At 53.7% G+C, this 19,251-nt stretch overlaps 9 protein-coding genes and 3 non-coding genes across 12 annotated transcripts; 4 read left to right on the top strand and 8 right to left on the bottom strand.

Moving 5' to 3' along the window:
- Positions 1–5: 5 nt before the first annotated feature.
- On the bottom strand, positions 6–1,644 carry QC761_301270 (uncharacterized protein). The gene is made up of 2 exons (XM_062877283.1): positions 504–1,644; positions 6–444 (listed from the first exon to the last, which is right to left on the bottom strand). The coding sequence occupies exons 1-2, from the start codon at positions 1,175–1,177 to the stop codon at positions 333–335; spliced, it is 786 nt and encodes a 261-aa protein (XP_062733020.1). The 5' UTR covers positions 1,178–1,644; the 3' UTR covers positions 6–332.
- GLN4 (Glutaminyl-tRNA synthetase) lies at positions 577–4,684 on the top strand. The gene is made up of 3 exons (XM_062877282.1): positions 577–3,091; positions 3,167–3,890; positions 3,941–4,684. The coding sequence occupies exons 1-3, from the start codon at positions 1,938–1,940 to the stop codon at positions 4,019–4,021; spliced, it is 1,959 nt and encodes a 652-aa protein (XP_062733019.1). The 5' UTR covers positions 577–1,937; the 3' UTR covers positions 4,022–4,684.
- Positions 4,685–5,075: 391 nt separating this feature from the next.
- On the top strand, positions 5,076–5,444 carry QC761_301255 (uncharacterized protein; the record flags this gene model as incomplete). The annotated part of the gene is made up of 1 exon (XM_062877281.1): positions 5,076–5,444. The coding sequence occupies one exon, from the start codon at positions 5,076–5,078 to the stop codon at positions 5,442–5,444; it is 369 nt and encodes a 122-aa protein (XP_062733018.1).
- Positions 5,445–6,166: 722 nt separating this feature from the next.
- QC761_0048540 lies at positions 6,167–6,248 on the bottom strand. Its single transcript has one exon. It is a non-coding gene; the product is annotated as a tRNA-Ser (tRNA).
- A 114-nt stretch (positions 6,249–6,362) lies between these two features.
- QC761_301250 (uncharacterized protein) lies at positions 6,363–7,493 on the bottom strand (the record flags this gene model as incomplete). The annotated part of the gene is made up of 2 exons (XM_062877280.1): positions 7,187–7,493; positions 6,363–7,125 (listed from the first exon to the last, which is right to left on the bottom strand). Exons 1-2 carry the CDS (start codon positions 7,459–7,461, stop codon positions 6,363–6,365), a joined length of 1,038 nt encoding a protein of 345 aa, XP_062733017.1. The 5' UTR covers positions 7,462–7,493.
- A 170-nt stretch (positions 7,494–7,663) lies between these two features.
- Positions 7,664–9,167, bottom strand: QC761_301240 (uncharacterized protein). The gene is made up of 2 exons (XM_062877279.1): positions 8,305–9,167; positions 7,664–8,251 (listed from the first exon to the last, which is right to left on the bottom strand). The coding sequence occupies exons 1-2, from the start codon at positions 9,141–9,143 to the stop codon at positions 7,894–7,896; spliced, it is 1,197 nt and encodes a 398-aa protein (XP_062733016.1). The 5' UTR covers positions 9,144–9,167; the 3' UTR covers positions 7,664–7,893.
- QC761_301230 (uncharacterized protein) lies at positions 7,756–12,643 on the top strand. Its single transcript, XM_062877278.1, has 2 exons — positions 7,756–10,181; positions 10,240–12,643. The coding sequence occupies exons 1-2, from the start codon at positions 10,068–10,070 to the stop codon at positions 12,400–12,402; spliced, it is 2,277 nt and encodes a 758-aa protein (XP_062733015.1). The 5' UTR covers positions 7,756–10,067; the 3' UTR covers positions 12,403–12,643.
- A 1,212-nt stretch (positions 12,644–13,855) lies between these two features.
- On the bottom strand, positions 13,856–14,998 carry QC761_301210 (uncharacterized protein; the record flags this gene model as incomplete). The annotated part of the gene is made up of 1 exon (XM_062877277.1): positions 13,856–14,998. One exon carries the CDS (start codon positions 14,996–14,998, stop codon positions 13,856–13,858), a length of 1,143 nt encoding a protein of 380 aa, XP_062733014.1.
- A 278-nt stretch (positions 14,999–15,276) lies between these two features.
- Positions 15,277–15,368, bottom strand: QC761_0048490. The gene has a single exon. It is a non-coding gene; the product is annotated as a tRNA-Glu (tRNA).
- An 84-nt stretch (positions 15,369–15,452) lies between these two features.
- Positions 15,453–15,545, bottom strand: QC761_0048480. The gene has a single exon. It is a non-coding gene; the product is annotated as a tRNA-Ile (tRNA).
- A 1,092-nt stretch (positions 15,546–16,637) lies between these two features.
- QC761_301200 (uncharacterized protein) lies at positions 16,638–17,639 on the top strand (the record flags this gene model as incomplete). Its single annotated transcript, XM_062877276.1, has 1 exon — positions 16,638–17,639. The coding sequence occupies one exon, from the start codon at positions 16,638–16,640 to the stop codon at positions 17,637–17,639; it is 1,002 nt and encodes a 333-aa protein (XP_062733013.1).
- A 49-nt stretch (positions 17,640–17,688) lies between these two features.
- Positions 17,689–18,675, bottom strand: QC761_301195 (uncharacterized protein; the record flags this gene model as incomplete). Its single annotated transcript, XM_062877275.1, has 1 exon — positions 17,689–18,675. One exon carries the CDS (start codon positions 18,673–18,675, stop codon positions 17,689–17,691), a length of 987 nt encoding a protein of 328 aa, XP_062733012.1.
- Between the last annotated feature and the right edge of the window lie 576 nt (positions 18,676–19,251).

Here is a 19,251-nt window from a genome sequence, read left to right as displayed (position 1 = left end):
AGGGTCTTGGCGCCAAAGCATAACCCTGTCTTTACACGTGCACAAGGGAAGCAAGAAAGGTAAAGTTCACCCTTGGGTTCACGTTGGCCATAGCGAGTTTCAGTCTTGGTATTGCAAGCACCAAGCTGTCAAGAACGGACCTATAATACTAACGCCACACAAGATAATACCCGAGGACCGTCTTGTGTTGTGCCTCTAAGCCAGCCAGCCACCAGTTCCAAGCACTGAGCTACCAATTACGCCCTCCTCCCAAACATGTCTGGGAGTCACTTTTTTTTCCGGAACTCCGTGAAATCTACCACCTGGTTTTGCCTTATTCTCCTCAGCCATGCCTATCTCTTGTCGGCCTCTTCGGGATCCACTAGGTCCGATGTTGGGGCGCTGGGAAGCTCTTGTGCGACGGCATCGGATGTTGAGCCTTCGGAAACAGGAGGAAAGTAATGTCTGTGTATGTTCGTCAGCACGTTGGAGGTAATGCTTGGCCAGCATGTGGAGAAACTTACGGGACGAACTCGGTGTAAGCATCCACATCCTTCTTCTCAAACGTAACAAGTATCACCTTGTCAATCTTGTCCCCGTCCTTCCCGGTCAAGAATTTGCGAATGGCACTCAACGCTGCGGGCGCGGCCTCCCGACTTGGGTAGCCATATATACCGGTGCTGAGTGCACTGAAGGCGATTGTGCGGCACTCGTGTTCAACGGCGAGCTCCAAGCTTGTTGTGTAGCAGCCGACCAGCAGCTTCTCGCTCGTGTCATGATCCGCCGGGTCGTAGACGGGGCCGACAGCGTGAATGACCCTGTGGCATGGCAGGTCATAGGCGTCTGTGATCTTGGCTGAGCCAGTCTTGCACCCATTCAACTTCTTGCACTCTTCGTACAGGCCCCGGCCAGCTGCCCGATGAATGGCACCGTCTACGCCACCGCCCCCGAGAAGGGAGCGGTTGGCGGCATTGACGATGGCATCGACGGCGAGAGAAGTGATGTCGGCACGGTACACGGCAACACGGTCGTTGAGAGATTTAGAAGGGGGAGGGATCTCGGTCGGTCCCAAGAGAGTCTTCACAAGCTTGGTGTCAGCAGGTGCGGCTGACAGCTTGTGGAGCTTGTAGAGAAGGGAGACGGAGGGGATGTCGGCAGCCTTGAGGACGGTCATCTTGGCGGTGTGCCGAAAGAGCATGGATGTTGTTGATGTTGGGGAAAGACTCAGCAAACTGAGGTGCTGGGCAAGGTGAAAGTATGGACTAGGACAGGTAAGGTAGGTTGCGTGCCCGTGGCCAAGCAGGTGAGCAGTGCGATGGGAAAGCTTGAGCAAGCCTACCTATCAACAGATGCGGGGTGGTGGCCGTTCTAGAATCGCGGGGTAATTTTAGCAAGCGGGCATGCAACGGACGGGACCAGGCGACAATAAAAAGTCATGAAATTCTTGAGCTCCAAACTGTCTGATCTAATATTCTACGACGAGAGTAGTATATGGCTGATCGTTCGTCTCAAGTAGTCAGCGATCCCCCATAGCCAGGCCAATAATGGCTGTCTCTCTGCTCCCTAGCTAACGTCCAGTGACGTTGACAGCCCGCACAGGTGCAGGGCACTAGAACACCATCGGACGGCCCGAGAGAAGATCGACATCTGGCCGGTCTCCAGCAGAGAGGGAGTCATTGAGGTCTGGAACCTGGGAATTCCGTGGTACCTCAGCTTATCTTATCGCGCCGAGACACAGCCAGAGGCGGGACAAGGTGGGGTTCCACTCAGTGTCGGATGGACCCCTCCAAACACCCCTTTGTGGCAGTGGCAGTTGTGCAACTCCAAACATTTTACTGACTCACCCGGCGATAACGCTGTCACATCGCCTCCACTTCCAGTCAGTCTTAAACGTCTGGCTCCGTCCCGTCGACTGTGCGCCTTCGTTTTTCTTTCAATCGAATCAATCCACCGCTACCATGGCTGACTCCATCGCCGAGTCGACGGCCAAGCTCGACATCACCGACGCGCCTACCGCGCCCGATACTGCCCCTACGGTCGACAATTCCCCAAAGCTTCAGCTTGACGAGGAGACCGGCGAGTGGGTTTCCAAGGGAGAACTGAAGAAGAGACTGGCAAAACGCGCAAAAAAGGCGTCGAAGGACAAGAACAAGGAGGCAAGCAATGCTGCCGCGCCGCCAAAGACTCAGCAGCCGAAGAAGGAAAAGGTCGAAGATGTCCCAATCGACACGGATTCCATGTTCAAACAGGGCTTCTTGAATGATGTTTACAAGGAGCGTCCCGTGAAGCCAGTTATTACCAGATTCCCCCCCGAGCCAAACGGTCACCTACATATCGGTCATGCCAAGGCAATCGCCGTCAACTTTGGCTTTGCCAGATACCATGGAGGATATACCTACTTACGTATGGACGATACAAATCCTGAGAGCGAGGAAGAGGAGTACTTCACCTCGATCGAAGAAACAGTCCGTTGGCTCGGCTTTGAACCGTACAAGATCACCTATTCAAGCGACCACTTCGATACCCTATACGCGCTCGCCGAGAAACTGATCGAGCAGGGAAACGCATACGTGTGCCACTGCGACGACCAGGAGGTGAAGAAGCAGCGCGGTGGGGAGAAGGGAGCCAGCCCTCGTTACCGATGCGAGCACGCCAACCAGTCTGTCGAGGAAAACCTCAAAAAGTTCAGGGCCATGCGGGACGGCGAGTACAAGCCCAGGGAGGCTTTCCTGCGCATGAAGCAGGACATCAATGACCCCAACCCCCAGAATTGGGATCTGGCGGCGTACCGAGTACTGAACAAACCTCACCACAGGACCGGTGATAAGTGGGTTATCTACCCCACCTACGATTTTACCCACTGTTTGTGTGATAGCTTCGAGAAGATCACCCACTCGCTTTGTACAGTCGAGTTTTTTCTCAGCAGGACGTCGTACGAGTGGCTGAATCAGAGGCTGGTTGAATATCAGCCTATGCAGCGCGAATATGGCCGACTGAGCATCGAGGGTTCCGTACTCAGCAAGCGCAAGCTGAAGGAGCTTGTCGATAAGGGGATCGTCAGAGGCTGGAACGATCCCCGATTACACACGCTCATCGCTATACGCCGAAAGGGGTGAGTGAGAATTTTGATTGTCATGCCCTTCTGACGCCTCTTGAGTTTGAGTCGGATATGCTAATGTGTTGATAGCGTCCCACCGGGTGCCATCCTGGAATTCGTCAACGAGCTCGGCGTGACCACGACGAACAGCATCATCCAGATGTCCCGCTTTGAGCAGACCATTCGGCGCTACCTTGAACGAACAGTCCCGCGCTTGATGCTGGTGTTGGACCCGGTTCCTGTGGTCCTGGAGTCAAGCGAGTTTGAGGGCACTGACCTCACCGTCCCCTTCTCACCCAAGAACCCGGCCATGGGAGACCACAAGATCAAATTCTCCCAGACTGTGTACATCGACCGCTCCGATTTCCGTGAGGTCGACAGCAAGGACTACTTCCGCTTGGCCCCAGGCAAGACGGTGGGCTTGCTCCAGGCACCCTTCCCCATTACCGCCACAAGCTTCACCAAGGATGAGACCACCGGCCTTGTGACCGAGATCAAGGCTGTCTTTGACCGTTCTGGCAAGAAGCCAAAGACCTTCATCCAGTGGGTGCCTGCTGAGAGCGCTGGGTCCAAGAGATGCGAGGCCCGCATCTACAACTCCCTTTTCAAGTCCAATAACCCAACCGGTGCCGAAGGTGGCTTCTTGTCCGATCTTAATCCCGATAGTGAGATCATTTACCCGAACGCTCTGGTTGAGTCTGGCTTTGATGAGGTCAGGAAACGCGCTCCTTGGCCCGAGGCTGCCGGCGAGGACAAGCTCGGCAAGGGCGGTCCCGAGTCTGTTCGGTTCCAGGGCATGCGTGTTGGCTACTTTGTAAGTCTCCTCGTTTTGGTGGATATGCCTGATGCTAACCTGAATTCTAGGCCATGGACTCGGATAGCACAGATGACAAGATTGTTCTGAACCGGATTGTGTCGCTCAAGGAGGACAAGGAGAAGAGCTAAGTGGACGAAATGACGACTGGGTTACTTTATGTTTCAGATTACGCAAGTTTCCATAGATATCCCTAGCATCATAAATAGAGTTAGCCTGTGACCCGGATTTCAGTAGGCCTTATTTCTCACCTATTCCCTCTGCATCATGGTATGATGTACATGCGAGCGGCCAGGCAGCGAGGGACTTGCCCCACTTCTAATCAGGTAACCTTCATCATTTGGCAAATCATCGGCATCAACTATTACAGCAAGGGCTGATGTGTTCATGTCTAAAATGTCTATAAAGCCGGACGGCTGTGCCAATTCCCTTCGTCAAGCTCAATCTTTACTTCCCCTTCAGCACCACCAACCTGACCGTGACGCAGCCCTCGCGACCTTGCCTTTCGAAACTTTCGGCTCTATTCTCGACCGCCTCTCGGGGAAAGACCGCATTTCTCGTGCAGAGACAAGTCATTCTGTCCGCCAGCGTCTTCTCCCCTTCCTCTGTCACACACTCACCTTCTCCAACGCCCAGGTCATATCCAATCCCGCCCTGCTCGCAGCTCAAAGCCATGGGAAGTATGACAAAACCCTCCGCTTTGTCGGCTACGCTTACAAAACGGACGACATCATGGATACAGACCTCTGGAAGCGGCCCATTCTGCACCGAGACAGCAGCATCATGTACGTCCCCACGCACTGACGGCAAACCTGATGAAGATGCCCCGGACCCGGACCCGGACAAGGACTCGGAGTATGACAGCGATGAAGCACGGAGAGAAGAGCAGGAAGACGAAGAGTGGCTGGACGAGCTATGGGAAGATTGGACTTCCCGTGGTTCTATATGGGAGGATCATAGCACCCGTCCTCCACGGGACCAACTCCCTCCAAGCGCCATTGCCCTTTTCTAAGCTGCTCGCGCCAAGGACCCAGACAGGCTGTTCCCGAATTTGAAGATATTCAGCATCAACTTCCCGCATGACTACTCGCAGCAGGCGGACTTCATCCCCTGAGCGCAGACGGCATATTTAAGAACCTTGAGAAGAGCTGGGACGACGTGTTGAGGCGGGAGTTGAATATCACCATGCGCCGGCTCTGGCGCAACACCTTTGACGAGGTATCGAAGGGTGGCGGCATTGCGCCTCGAAAGTTGATCCTCGAGAACTGGCACCCCCGCCCGGTTCCGACGTTCCAGTCGCAAGAGCGGAAGAACTACCGCTCTATGCTCGAGTCTTATGAGGTCCACCTCATGACCTCCACCCTCGACGGCGGCCGCGCACGCAAGATGATCACTCGCACAGGCGGGTACGTCCACGCTGTCCATCGGATGGGCGAGTTCTTTTTCCGGGACATGGACGGTCTCGAGAAATTGACCGTTTCTATGGGCGGGTTGGGGATGCCCTCAGACTCCCAGGCTTCGGTGATGTTTGGAGTGGCAAGACACGGCGCCTAGGTGTGGGGGCGGCACAGAAAGCCGCCATGTTCCTGACTGGATGGCATGCTTGAAGGAAAATAACGCACAAAAACATCTTCATCAACCGGGCAATCGTCGATTTCATCGTCAGCCACAAAAGCAGCTTGAACAGGCCGGCACTGGTGAACGCGCAGGCGCATCAACCCAAACATCCGGCGCCGATGTTGTGGAGTCTTTTTTTTTTTTTTGATGCCTTGTGCGGCGTTTTGGATACATACCCCGACATGGCGTTGGCGGGAGTTCACATGCACGAGCTCGGTGAATAAACTAGGGGATAACAACGTTGCCGGAGAGGTATTGAAGGATATGAGGTTCCCATCAGATCAGGCAAGAAGCGCAAGGAACTGTTCAAGATGTGGATGAGGGTGGATGAACCGGGTGAGGGTTATGGTGAGAGGAGATTGTTTGGATACAGGAGTCAGATTGGCTGCTTCCAGGTCGATCCCAAGGCCACTGCCCGGTCAATCAGAGGAGGGAAAGACCTGGCTGCGTACGCCCGGTTTGTCGTGAAGATGCAAGAGAAGAGGGTGAGAGACCGGTTTAGGGAATTTTCGGTGATGGCTGAGGAAGTGTGTGTTGATGTCTAGAAGTTCAGTCTGGTATTTCACATCTCTCATTCCCTTGGTGCCCCCGAGTTGTGTCAGGCCTGGGGGAAAGCAGTACACTCCATATAGCCTACCCTGCATAACTAATTTACTTCAGGCGTGGTGGCAGAGTGGTCTAATGCGCAAGACTAGAAATCTTGTTCCTTCGGGAGCGTCTGTTCGAATCAGGCCCACGTCGAGTTCTTTTTCCTCTTTTTCATATTTACCGCATCTCTTCAAAAGATCATGCTGCATGCAACTACCACCTATTTTCATTTTTACCCTTTCGCCATTCACGAAAAGCTCGTACAGGCTACCAATCAATAAAATAATCCACCCCATCATTCACCGCGCTCGCCCCAACACTGCTGTGGTCCTGCCCTTTGTACTCCTTGACTGCCACATCCCTCACCCTTCCGCTCCCCTCGATCCTATCAAACGCTTCCCGCGCATACCGCGTCATCTTGAACGGCTGGATAAAGTTTTTGCGAAACTGGAATTCCGCCTCGGTCTCGGTCCTCTTCCGCTGGGGAAACTGCTCTATTTCCCCGTAGGTGATCATCACGGCTGGTTTGGAGAGCTTGTACGAGGTGAGGTTGGATGAGTAGAGCTCGCCTGGAATGTCAATTCCGTTTCCTAGTCTTGTTGTTATGTCGTTTAGCAGAGAAGCGTTGTTCCAGTCCAGCGCGGGGGAGGCGGAGAGGTAAGTGTCGAAGTTGTTGGGGTTCTGAATCAATGACCAGAGAACGAAGAGGCCGCCGAAGGAGTGACCGTAGAGGGCGTCGCGGGTGAAGTTGATGTTGGGGAAGACGGTTGATTTGACAAAGGGTCGCAAACTGGAGGTTAGAAAGGCGAGAAAGGGGTCGGCGCCGGAGGGTGGGGTTTGGGGGGTGGAAAGGGGAGGGCGAAAGTCGGTGGCGCGTTGGGAAAGGTCGTAGACGGAGTCGGTGAGGGGGTAGCCGACGGAGATGACGACCGCGTCGGGCTGGGAGAAGGAGACGGGTTTGCGGCGTTTGAAAGCTTCCGAGGCGGTGCCGGCTAGGGCGTTGCCGTCAAGGACATACCTTTCATCCAAACTGTTAGCAACGTAGTGGGTCTGGGATAAGGGGGGAGGGGGGGTTCAGGGACAATGTTTACATGGACAGGGCAGTTTTGTTGGCGACATTGCGAGACGACCATTCAAAGGGCCATGACACTTGAATTTGGTAGGTGATATTATTGACTGGGTTTGTAGCATTCCAAAACGCAGCATTGGGCAGAATAGTAGCTGGCAGAGGAGGAAAAGGGGTGAACGACCAGTTTGTTAGCGACATTTTGACAGAAGTGGGATGAGAAGCAGGAACCTGTGTGAAACTGAATCGCTTTCGCAGGTCTTGGTTATTTACACATGATGAAAAACTCGTCTTCTTCATAACCTGTGAATTACTCTTCCACTGCTGATACAACACCGGCCAAGCGGGGTAAAGAAGTCCGACTGAGCAAATGATGTGAGCTCTACCTGGGAGGAAAACATGCCGTCTTTGCAGAAGGACTAACGATATTTGGACCAGACTTGATGAGGCTTCAGCCATCCACCAGATGCTGAGCACGTACGATAGAATGAAATGACAATTTCATCAACGACACTCTAAATACCATCTTTTCGAGGCAAAAACCTTAACAGTGAAATACATTAACAGGCCACAATATAAAACATATTATGCATTCATCCTCCAACACCTCGCCTGCTTTCTGAGTAAACACAGACAAGACCAAAAAGACAAAATCATATCGTTACTCATCATCGTCATCTCGTCATTCCTCATTTCACATTCTTCATAGCCACACAGACCACACCCCCATGTTCAATCAATAAACTCCAACACTCTCCACCTCCACCCGCTCAGCAACTTGATGTCGTCATCCTTGAGGACATCCCCGTCCCTGCCATTACTGGTACTCTCCACCTTGTTCACCAGCTTCTTCAACCGCTTGGAGGCCGTCTTGGCCACTCTCAGCGACACCTCATTCGAAAAGATGTACAAAACGGCAAAAACAAAGAAGGTGACAGTCGTCAGGCCGGGCCTGTGACCTTTGGTTGCGGCAAGAATGCGACCGAGCAGACTCTTGGACTTGATGAAGGCATACTCCGTCCTGGTTTTGGTCTTTTTCTCGCTTGAAGGTCTTCGGAAGAGCTTCTTGACAAGAGGGATAAAAGTGCCACTGTGCATATTGTTAGTGTGGTTTTGAAGACGGAACGCAAGAACCGAGCTTACAATATACTGCCAACGATCCACCTTCTCCACCTCTGGTCCTCGGCGTCTTCCACAATTTGAATCATCTCTTGTCTCAGGCCCTTGAGATAACCGAGGACGGTGGCTGTCTGGGCTCTGATCTTGTCCGAAATCTCATCATAATCTCTTCTGGTGCCCTTGGATGCGATCATCTTCCTCTGGCGTTGTAGGTTGGCGAGTTCAATAACTTCCTTCTCAGCTTTCTGGCGCACAGATTTGAGGGTGGGCTTGTAGTAGGAGGACTGCACCGCGAGAGGTAGCGGTGTTGTCGAGTGGATTGGTAGTGCCCCATGGTGAGGAGGACCGGACAGAGGCGCAGGGGGAATGTAGCTCATGCCAACACCTGAAGTAGCCGCTGGACCGGGCATCGATTCAACGCCTGTCCCATAGTAGGATGCAGAGGCGCCGTTGGCACCCGACACTGGGGGGTAGTTGGGCGAGATACCGGTGCTGTGGGAAGGGAGAGGGTAGCCTGAGCCAGGAGGTGGACGGCCATAGTCATGGCGTGGTGGATAGGACGAGTCTGGACCTTGCGGAGGACGGTAGCTGTCGGTGACGATGGGATAGGGGTCAATCGAGCCGTTGGGTCCGGATATGGGAGCAGCGGCGGTAAAGTAGGAAGCGGCTTCTCCAGTTGGGGCTCTGTCATCACCGCGGGCTTTGTCATCGCCACGGTCTCTGTCGCCGCGATCTCTATCACCGCGATCTCTGTCACCACGGTCTCTGTCAACGCGGTCTCTGTCAACGCGGTCCCTGTCGCCTCGACCACGCTTCCTGTCCCGGTCGTCGGGCGGAGTCAGTGGCTTATCGGGTCTCTCCATGCTGGCGGTGTCAAAGTACCTATCATCAACAAAGCAAAGCTGGAAGAAACAAGATATTCACACGGAAAGATCAAGAGCAAGATCAAAACGATGCAACGGCTAAAAACATGACATGAAACCACATGGGGTGAGGGTGAGGGCAATTCTTTGGCATCTCAAATTCGAGGTGGCTGGGAGTCGGGATTTTTGGGGCATTTGGGGGTTCCGTTGTGGCATCCGATGTGGCACGGGCGCAAAGCACAAAGGCAGCTGAAAAGGGAGCTTGGGCCACTTCCCCGCGCGTCATTTTAGTTTGTGCCGATCAACTGAGACCTTTCGGTTTCTCCAAGATCCACATCCCGTCCGTCATGTTGTGCAAGCGTGAAGAACGACGACGAACGATGGATGGTGATGATGATGATGGGGGGGTGATGGGGGATGGGTAGTAGGGAAGGGAAGAGATGTCCTCAAATCAATAAAATCACAAGGCTGACTCCCTATTCCTTGCCAGTTATTCCCAAAACAGCTGCCCGTTCAAGTCCGAGTGCACATTTGAGCAGAAAACACCTGTGCTCGGTCCGGGGCCGAGATGATGGGGGGCTTTCCGGACAATTTAATCGTGCCTTAGTTCGGTCTGGCGGCATTATTTCTGTACAACCCGCCGCAACGTCAGCGCCACCATGAATTGGTGGAGGCAGCCGTCTAATTGCAGGGTCAAGCATATCACTTGCCTTGTGAAGCCGCGCAAGTCATCAAGCGCTTCTTTCGTGATGCTTTCCTTTGTGGCACTACTTCTTGCAAATGCCTTGGCTCCAATTACTAGGTACCTCGAGGTATAAGTATACCTCTTGATTCGACCCCTGAGTGTTGTAGTTCACCACCAATCCCCTCATCCAAACACCAAAACACACATACCGCTATCACCAGCCCTACATTGCAAGGCCAATGGATTCCTTACACGAGCAGCAGTTCCACATCCGTGATCTTCCCACGCGGACTGTCACTCTCTTCCCAACCAGAGCACAGGTTGTCAGAGACATCAAAGAGGTTGCCCTGAAGGTAAGGTCCAGTCCCGCAGTTTGGCCAACGCACAGAACAACCCACTAACAACTGACAGCCGGGAGCCAACGAGATCGCCGTGGTGGGATTATCTCCGACTGTTGACGAGGAATCTATCAAAGTCGAGGGCATTGGTTCAGCCATCATCACCGATATCACCATTGAGTTGCTCCCCAATCGTGACATCTTTGAGGAGATCTATCCTGATTCCGACTCGGACTCGGAAGAGGACGAGTCCGAGGAGGATGACGAGTTCACAAGGAAGGCCAACGACGAGCTCAAGGCAGTGCGTGACTCTCTCCAGACATTGTATGACAAGAGAGACCGCGAGGATGAGATTATCGAGAGTGCTATCAATCGCCAAGGTTTTCTCGAATCCTATGGCCGCTCGTTGGAGAAGAAGAAGGGCAACTTCAACATTGATGACAGCCTCGAGATGTATCGCAAGGAGCGGGACAAGACCTTCGAGGATAAGATGAGCGCCACCATTCGGAAGCGCGAGATTGCCGCAGAGATCGACAAGCTTCAGCTGGAGGAGGCACGGCTACTCAAGTTGGAGGCAAAGGAACTGGCCAAGATCAACAAGGCCAAAGCAAAGGTCCAAAGGGCAAAGGACAAGGTTAGAGCTCAGAAGCTCCGGCGCAGGGCCAAAAAGGAGAAAGAGAAGGCCCGCATTCGCAAAGAGCGGGAACAGTTTTGGCCCAAATCATGCTATACTATCCGCGTCACGCTTGATGCTACCAGTCTGTCCCCTTCCTCGTCACGCCGGAGCTCGGTTGCCAGCGCTGCTGATGTCAAACTGGCCCCTGAAAAGCCCATGGAAGATACCATCACGTACTGCGATCTGTCTCTCAGCTACGTCACCACGTCTGCTTTCTGGTCACCCAGTTATGATTTGGCCCTGTCCACCACCGCCAACTCGGCCATTCTCTGTTTCGATGCCCAGCTGACCAACATGACCTCGGAGACTTGGACCAACGCCAAGGTGATTCTGAGCACACCACAGGCTAGTTTCTCTGGCCTACACGACGAGTCCCCAAGGCTCTTGCCTTGGCGGATCAAGCTAGGTGGCCGCGCTGCCCATTTTACCAGCGACCAAGCCATTTACAGTCGTGAGGAGAGGACACAGAAAGAGATATGGAACGCGGCGCAAAATAATTCCCAGCAGCAAAAGCCGCGCGCTGAGCTGTTTGGCGTCAGCAAACCACAGCCACACCGTCAATTTTACACACAGGGTGGGGGGGAGGGGGTTGCTTTTGCTCTGCTTGGTGAAGCCTCACCACCTCCACCACCGCCGAGCAACCCAGCGCCGTTGGCGTGTAGTATGGGGGGACCGGGCCTGGCGAAAGGGCTAAATCTGCGCTCCGCAAACATGTCGGCAATGAGCAAATGCCGCAGGAGCGGAAATGCCCCCGACGGTGCAGTGTCAGAGGCGATGGAATACGAAGACTACGACGCCCAAACCGTCCTCGAGCCCACCCCCGAAATCTCCTTCCAGGACTCCTCCTTTGAGGAAACCGGCCTCACCGCCACCTACGACCTCCCCAACCCCAAGACACTGAGGCCGAGCTCGACCGCCTCCAAGCAGCGCGTCGCGAGGATCACCTTCTCCAACGTCGTGTTCGCCAGGACCGTCGTGGCCAAGTACAAGCCTGCCGCGTACCTCAAGGCCAAGCTCCGCAACACGAGCAAGCTGACGCTGCTGAAGGGCCCGACGGGCCTGACGCTGGACGGGACGTTCATGGGCCGGTCTACGCTTCCGAGGTGCAGCGCCGGGGACACGTTCAAGATCCCGCTGGGCGTTGACCCTGCCATCAAGGTTGCCTACCCCAAGCCGGAGGTCAAGAGGAGCACCACCGGGGTGTTCACCAAGGGGGATAACAGCGTTTACACCCGGGCGATCACTCTGGTCAACACGCGGGCTGCTCAAGGGGCCAAGCCGGTCGAGGTTTTGGTGTTGGATCAGGTTCCCGTCAGCGAGGATGAGAAGCTGAGGGTGGAGCTGCTGCACCCGAGGATGAGCGTCAGCGGAGGGGGTATGCCGACCGGAGTGCCGGGTAAGGACGGGAAAGAGGAGGCCAACTGGGGCAAGGCGGTGTCGTTTTTGAAGAAGGGCGGGGAGGTGAACTGGGAGGTGGTGCTCAACGCGGGACGGAGCGTCAAGTTGACGTTGGAGTACACCATCGAGATGCCGTCTGGGGAGAAGGTGGTGGAGTGCTAGTGGCTTGCTTTCCTTCTATCAAGGAGACGCCGAATGATGGCGTGTTTATCTTTCCAGAACCAGAAAAGAAAGGGGAAGAAAAAGTAAGGTCAAGTAGCTTTCTTTGAGCGAGGTTTAGCTGAAGTTCCAGCAGGGGTGTGCGTCTTTATTGGTTGATATACGGTTGGGACGGGATGTGATCTAAGGCAAGTACCGTTTAAGATAGGCGAATGCAAGAGTTTCCAAACCTCTGGGATTGCCATGCTTTTTCCCAGTTGCCCGTGACTCTCTAATGGCTCCTCATTTCGTACGACCGGGGATTCCTTTTTTACCTTGATGCTGATTCTTCTTTTATGTTTCCCAACACACCCACGCTTCATCTCAGCACGGTTTATGGACATCGTGATATGTGCAGGAATGTCGTAATTATTACTTTGGTGGCATGTGCTAATCATTCTATCTATCGTGGGTTTGTGTACTGTCCAACTCACTCCCAACTGCTATCCAGCGGATCTCCTCCTAATCATGCGAACAGGGGTGTTATCCCTGCAGCGACGGGTGCGTATAGCGAGATGACGGATTGTTAGTTGTGGGGATTGGGATCTGGATGGTGATGGCGACCGCTGTAACTCTTGCCCTCCCATCTGGGTGCCACTGCCTGCTGTCTGGCCGAACATGGTACGTCCAGTATAAGCCTGCCGGCGTATTTGTTGCCAAAACTCCCACTCGGGTTCCTCTCGCTGTGAGATGGGACTGTCCTCCGGGTGTTCCTCGGAGCACTCCTCGCAGGCACCTGATGAAGGGCTTGATGACCGTGACGGTGCTGGTGATATATATAGGGGCGATGGTGGGTAATCTATGATCAGGCCTGGCGTATGGTCATGGCTGCTTTGCGGTGGTGGTAATGGGACATGGCCTGTCCTTCGACGAGTTGTTCTTCTGCGCTGCTGAATGGCCCGATATTGGCGCGGTCGAATCCTCGCCGTCTGTTGTGCCTCTTGCCTACGGCCACTCCACGTCCCAGGCAAGCCATACGCCGCTTGCCTGAGAGCGGTTATCCTCTCTTCTATTTGCGACTTTTCCCTTTCCATGCTGAGGTCTTGATCAATGACGGATTCATGGATAATCTGGCGATAGCCTGTTGTGGGGTGGGCGGTCAAGAGGTAGGTGGCGAGCTGACAAGAGAATGGGATGGGAACTGGAGTTTGATGGGCAACAGCAAAATAACTTACTGGTACGAACAAAGACGCTACGATTTCCCTGCGGGGATTCGGGTCACCCGCCCCTTCTTAGGGGCAAACACCGGCGCCAGGGTGTCGGAATAGTCTTTGAGGACAAAAACTAACGGGATGGCGCTAGGTCTCCAGGAGCATCATGTGTACGGCATTTTCCGTCAACCGATACGTGTGCGTTGGATGTTGACATTATCGACCGTATGGTTCGGTCCGAGGTTGGAATGGCGAAAGAAGATTCTCTACCCAGGGCCTTTCAACTCTACCCATAAGGGGACATGGTCACTGGGTCCTCTTTCTTGAGGAGAGTCCAGAATCCCGGTGCTGAGAACGAGGCCTTCTTCCCAGAACCTTTTGGAAGCCAGGATGAGATCCACCCTGTCGCAACTGCTGCCCCAGTGTGCTGTGCGAGGGTGATAAGTATACCTCCTCTCAGTCCTGTGAAGGGCGCGGAAAACGTCGATTGCATCTAAGCAGGCCTGTTTTTCATTGCTGGCCCTCACATGCGCCCGGGCTCTCTTGTTATCTTCTTGTCCAAAGAACTTGGCGTTGAAGTCGGCTCTGTTAAGGCAATGCTGGCTTGGGTATGTTCTCAGATTTGGATGACCATCTAGAACACCGCGCGCAACGTTTAGATCCCCAGCAACCACCACGTTGTAGCCTTGAGCCTCAAGTTCAAGACACTCATCGCGCAAGCGGCTGTGAAAAACAATCTTGTGGTCGTGTCTTGTTCCAACAGCCTTGCCCGTGTCAGGTGAACGATAGGGGCTAGAAGTCCCGTTGACTGCGTAAATGTTGAGGAGCGCAAGTGGTCTGTCTTGACCTAATCCTTTCTTGAGCTGGACGATGCTCACCCGGCCTTCAAGGTCCCAGTCGGCTTCGCGAATGAGAGAAACGTGGCCCCTGGCAAAGTCCTTTCTTATGATGGTGCCGACTCCATAAAGCTTTCCCTGGAATCCTTTAACGTTGTACTTGTCTCGAGGTAGGACTGTGTCAAGCGTATAAGTTCGTTCCTGGGATAGGACATCGCTTTTACTTAGTGGGCTATTGATGGCTGTAAGAAGAGCGGCCACAGTCTTGCAGTCACCCTGTTTGATCTTGAGTTCCTGCAAAAATAAGACCTCTGGCCAGTTGTGACGAGACAAGAAGGCGCGAAGTGAGTTGCTTGTCGTCTCATGGTCTGTTTTGGGTGGACTGGCTCGACCACTGGGAGAGTTTGTAGGCTTGAAGAAGGTAGTGATCTTTGAGTTGGTGGGGGGGAGAAAAGCATCGACGCCGTTGATGTTCCAGGAAAAGACTCGAAAAGAATGCGACTTGGTCTCCGGGGAACTCTGGTGAACCACCCTCCTTCGTTTCAGCGGAGGTGGACTTATTTCGCGCGTCATTTTCGACAGGGCTCTTCCATAACTCCGTCCGATTTCATTCTCGTGTCCTGAAACCCGTACGCGTATTCAATAATTCATGTGAAAGTGATCCCTTCGAAGCACGCTGCGCTGGAGGCACCCCCACCCCCAATGACGTCACATGCCCTTGACAGGTAACCCTTCCACCCTCCACCCCTCCAAAAATTCCCAGCCAACCCCACCACACAGACAAAGAATTGTCCCAACATGAGTCCATTTTCTCCAGGCCTCAACAACAATCCTTGTCGGAAGCCATCCTATCGGGTATGGTGTAGCGGTAACATCGTTGACTCTCACTTCACAGAAGTGTCTGTTCTCTCAACAGCCCCGGGTTCGACTCCCGGTATCCGAGTCCTTACTTTTGCCTTTTTCCCTGTTCCATTATCGCCGATCTCTTCTTTAAGCTACCCTCCTTGGCAGTAACACATCCAACGAAGCCCGATTAGCTCAGCTGGTTAGAGCGTCGTACTAATACTGGCAGCAGTACATAGTAATGCGAAGGTCAACAGTTCAATCCTGTTATTGGGCATTCAAATCTTTCAAGTGAAGAGAAGTTCTCTGTCACCTTTCTTTTCTTTTTTCTTTTTTTTTCTCTTTTATCTCCTTTGCGCCGGGCTTTTTCCAATTACAAAATCAGTTTCATGATGAGGTGGCCCTATTCAATATTTTGTAGACATTTGAGTGGCTAATTAGATAGCACAGGCAACGCGATTCGATTGGTTTGTACCTGTAATCCCCCTGATCGAACCCCTGAGGAGGTCATGAAAGAGACATGCCGCAAAGCACACCAAAACGCTGTAAGCTGGACATGTTGATTCTCGGCTCCTCTCCAGACAAAAGCTTCACTGGACAGGCTGGCCACTGGAACACACTGTTCCCAAGAAGCCCAGCCTACCTCACAGAGAGCGCAAGACTTCAAGAGACAAGCAATCTGAATAGATGCCATCCAATTTCGTCACCAGAACATCATCGCCACAGCTCAACCCGATTCACACAAACGGCCTTGTCACAGAGTCATATAGCAAACCAGCGTGCAGGCCCGATACCATACCGGCATCCCCGTCGACATTATACCTACACATATTACCGAGTTGGATGACTTGTCGGCAAGAGCCGAAATGCGGGGACAGCTGTACCCTTTTTACCCCCTTTCCCCTGACTGTCCACCCCTCTCTGACCCTGCCACCCAAAACGGCAGAAGACTGTGGATCAATTAGCCTAGACTTCGAACCGCTGTATGCAGCTTATGGCTTATAGTCTTCAGTCATGATATTTTGAGCATGCGGTTTGGTCAAGACTCCGATTCCGACTCCGCACACGACCCTGGGAAAAACACAACAGACGGCTCAGGGTTCTGGAAGGGTTGGAACGAGGAGGCAGGCATTCGGCATGTTTCCTATTGGTGGCTTCACTCGGGACGTTGTGGGTGGTGAGATGCTGCTGGCTGTAAGAGGAAGCTATACCGGAAGTCGAGACGGTCCTTGATGCTGGTAATATCTGTCGTCCGTTGCTCGTCCATGGAAGACAGCGAGCGGCCCGAGCAGTACATAACCACCCGCCTGACCTCATCTCGGAGACCGTTTCCTCACATCTGTCTGCCATTCCCAGCCCCCCCGTCCTAATGGCACGCCTTTCCTTTCTTCTGCCCCTTTTGGGCCTGCTCACAGTTCCTGCAGCAGCTGTTCTTACCATCTCGGCCGCTCTCAACGTAATCGAATACGTCCCTCTCCTTACCACCTCCGAAGATTACTACAACTCCTCCGCAATTTTCGTCAACGGCGGAGTCGCGCCCCTCGTCCGCAACAGCTCTATCGACCTCGGCGCCAACGCCGAAACCCAAGCCCTCCGCAATTACGCAAATAACACCTCCCTCCGGATCATATGGAACATTGCCGAGGTCCCCTACCGCCTGGTAGCCAACCGCGCAGCCGGTATTTCCTCTCTTTCCGATCTCAAAGGGAAGCGAGTTGGCACTATCAACGGCACCTCGGCGGGTTACTTTGTCGAGCAGCTCCTCAAAACAGTCGGTCTCGAATACGGGGATTACCAAACCATCGCCGGCAACATCTGCCACGAGGCACCCTGCGGAAACAAGACCTTCCCTGACATGCTGGCAAGAGGAGAAGTTGACGCGTTTGGCATCTGGGAACCCACCCTCCAATTGGGCATCGACGCGCTCCCCACGGGGCAGACGGTGGTGTTCCAGGACAGAAAGGTGTACCGCGAGATTTACAACTTGCACTCTACCAAAGAGAAGCTGGCGGACAAGAAGAAAAGGAAAGAAATTGTGGTGTTCTTGAAGAATCTGATCAAGGCGCAGAGTGTGTTTGAGGAGGAGCCGGAGAAGGTCTATGCGAGGGTCTCGGCCGCGGTGAATGTGAGGGTGCCGTTGTTGGAGAAGGTTTGGCGGGTTCATGATTGGAGTGGGGGGATCCCGGAAGACCTGGTGGATGTGCTGGGGGAGGAGGAGAAGTACGTTGCCAGGGTGGATAACAGGGCCGCGAGCAGTAGGGAGCATGTGGCCAAGATGGTGGATGGGAGTGTGCTTGTGGAGGCGTTGGCGCTGTTGAAGAAGGAGGAGCGGCGTGGAGAGGGACATGGGAAGGAACGTGGGCGGGATTGAGCAATGTCATGTACATGATTGTCATTAACACGATACAGAAGTGTCTGGGTCAACTACTGGCAGGCTGGTCGTCCTGTGTAGGGGTGATCAGCGTGGGGTCAACCACCCCTTCCAGCCACGACCTGAAGTCCTTGACTGCCTGGCGATCGTTCTCCTTTGACGAAACCTTGAACTCCCCGTCATACAATGTCCTGAACTTCTTGCCAAAAGGCAAGCACTTGCTAAATTCCACCAGCACCGCCCTCACCCCCTTGCCACCCTCGCCTCTCCCCACAACAATGTTCTCAGCCCGAATACTGTTGTGCGCCAGACCCAGCTGGTGCAGCCTGCTCACCACACTCTCCAACCCCCTCACGAACGACTCAACCTCGATCTCGTTTCCTTTGCCCTTCTCCTTCACCTCGGCCAGGTACTCCAACAGGGTGTATGGATGCTTGTCAAACACCAATCCCGTGATTCTCCCTCTCCTGGTTCTTGTGCCGTGATAGCGAATCATGTTTGGATGGCCATGCTGCGCCAACTGCTGGAGAATAACAGCCTCCCTGAGGAGCATGGCCTGCTGCTGCTCTGCCCTGTCCTTGTCTTTGGTGTCAAATTTCAAAAGATTGGGCCGGCGGATGAAGTACGCTCCTGTCTCTGAGTCCTTCGGGGGTGAGTCAGGCGCGATAATCAGCGCCATGAGAGGCTTCCCTGGCATGAGGGGATAGATGAGACTGTCGGGGATCCGCTCAAGATGGGAGGATGACTCGAGAATTAGGGACGGTGTGAGTGACGAGGACGGGAGGGGGAGACTGCCGATGTAGCATTCATCCGTGTCAGGGGTGAAGTATGTGAAGGTGGTGGAGGGGGCGGAGGAGAGATCTTCGGTGATGTGGTGGATGTTCATCTCATTGCGGGAGGGCACACGGCGAATCATGTCCTCGCTCGGGGGACTAAGGTGAAGCTTTTGATGAGCAGGGGCGGTGGTGGTGAAGGTATGGCCATCCCGAGGATTGCTGCTAGGGGCAGATTCAAACTGGGAGTCGTTGACAGTCATCTTGTCGGTTTAAGTTCTTAAAGATGTTAAAGAAGGCAGGCCTCAAGCTGCTTGCTGATGCTGATGCTGATGCTGATGGGCTTGGATAGGCAATTTCGAGCTATAAGCGAGCTCGAGAACAAGGAAGCTGGACAAGGCTTTGAAAACGTGTGTCGCCAATATGTGCCGTGTGGACTACCGGTGGGCTGGAGCATTGCACGTTTCCTTTGTCTCATGTCCTCAGAAGCTGCCCGGCAGGGAAGACGGTGGGTTGGGAGACAATAAGGCTCTGGCTCTAGACTCACCGCATATTACTCGATCTGTTAAATTTTTGACTAGCGTCTTGGCAACGGCGATCACTAAACCTAGAATCGTAAGTGGACTCACACTCGCTTGCTGAAAACCGTCACGAGGCTGGCTGGATATAGCTAGGGGGGAGATAACACAGGAGGGCCTGGTGAAGACAGATCGGGAATATCTCTGATGAAGCACTTTCAGCAAGTGGAAGAGACGACAGTTGCTGGCTGTGAGAAGCTGATGACGACTGTCTACAAGTATGCTTCTATTGCAGCCCCAACTGCCAGAATCTCAACCCCT

The sequence above is a fragment of the Podospora bellae-mahoneyi genome, chromosome 3 (genome assembly GCF_035222275.1).
Source record: "Podospora bellae-mahoneyi strain CBS 112042 chromosome 3, whole genome shotgun sequence".
NCBI classification, from domain to species: Eukaryota; Fungi; Ascomycota; class Sordariomycetes; order Sordariales; family Podosporaceae; genus Podospora; species Podospora bellae-mahoneyi.
This window is presented reverse-complemented; position numbering and strand designations above follow the sequence as displayed.

Bases quoted from the DNA above. Each gene is read 5' to 3' on its own strand.
- QC761_301230 (XM_062877278.1), top strand. From the start codon at position 10,068: ATGGATTCCTTACACGAGCAGCAGTTCCACATCCGTGATCTTCCCACG. The intron at 10,182-10,239 runs GTAAGGTCCAGT...AACAACTGACAG, and splicing joins TCAAAGAGGTTGCCCTGAAG to CCGGGAGCCAACGAGATCGC.
- GLN4 (XM_062877282.1), top strand. From the start codon at position 1,938: ATGGCTGACTCCATCGCCGAGTCGACGGCCAAGCTCGACATCACCGAC. The intron at 3,092-3,166 runs GTGAGTGAGAAT...ATGTGTTGATAG, and splicing joins ATCGCTATACGCCGAAAGGG to CGTCCCACCGGGTGCCATCC. The intron at 3,891-3,940 runs GTAAGTCTCCTC...CCTGAATTCTAG, and splicing joins GCATGCGTGTTGGCTACTTT to GCCATGGACTCGGATAGCAC.
- QC761_301270 (XM_062877283.1), bottom strand. From the start codon at position 1,177: ATGCTCTTTCGGCACACCGCCAAGATGACCGTCCTCAAGGCTGCCGAC. The intron at 445-503 runs GTAAGTTTCTCC...GAACATACACAG, and splicing joins GCTTACACCGAGTTCGTCCC to ACATTACTTTCCTCCTGTTT.
- QC761_301240 (XM_062877279.1), bottom strand. From the start codon at position 9,143: ATGGAGAGACCCGATAAGCCACTGACTCCGCCCGACGACCGGGACAGG. The intron at 8,252-8,304 runs GTAAGCTCGGTT...CAATATGCACAG, and splicing joins TGGATCGTTGGCAGTATATT to TGGCACTTTTATCCCTCTTG.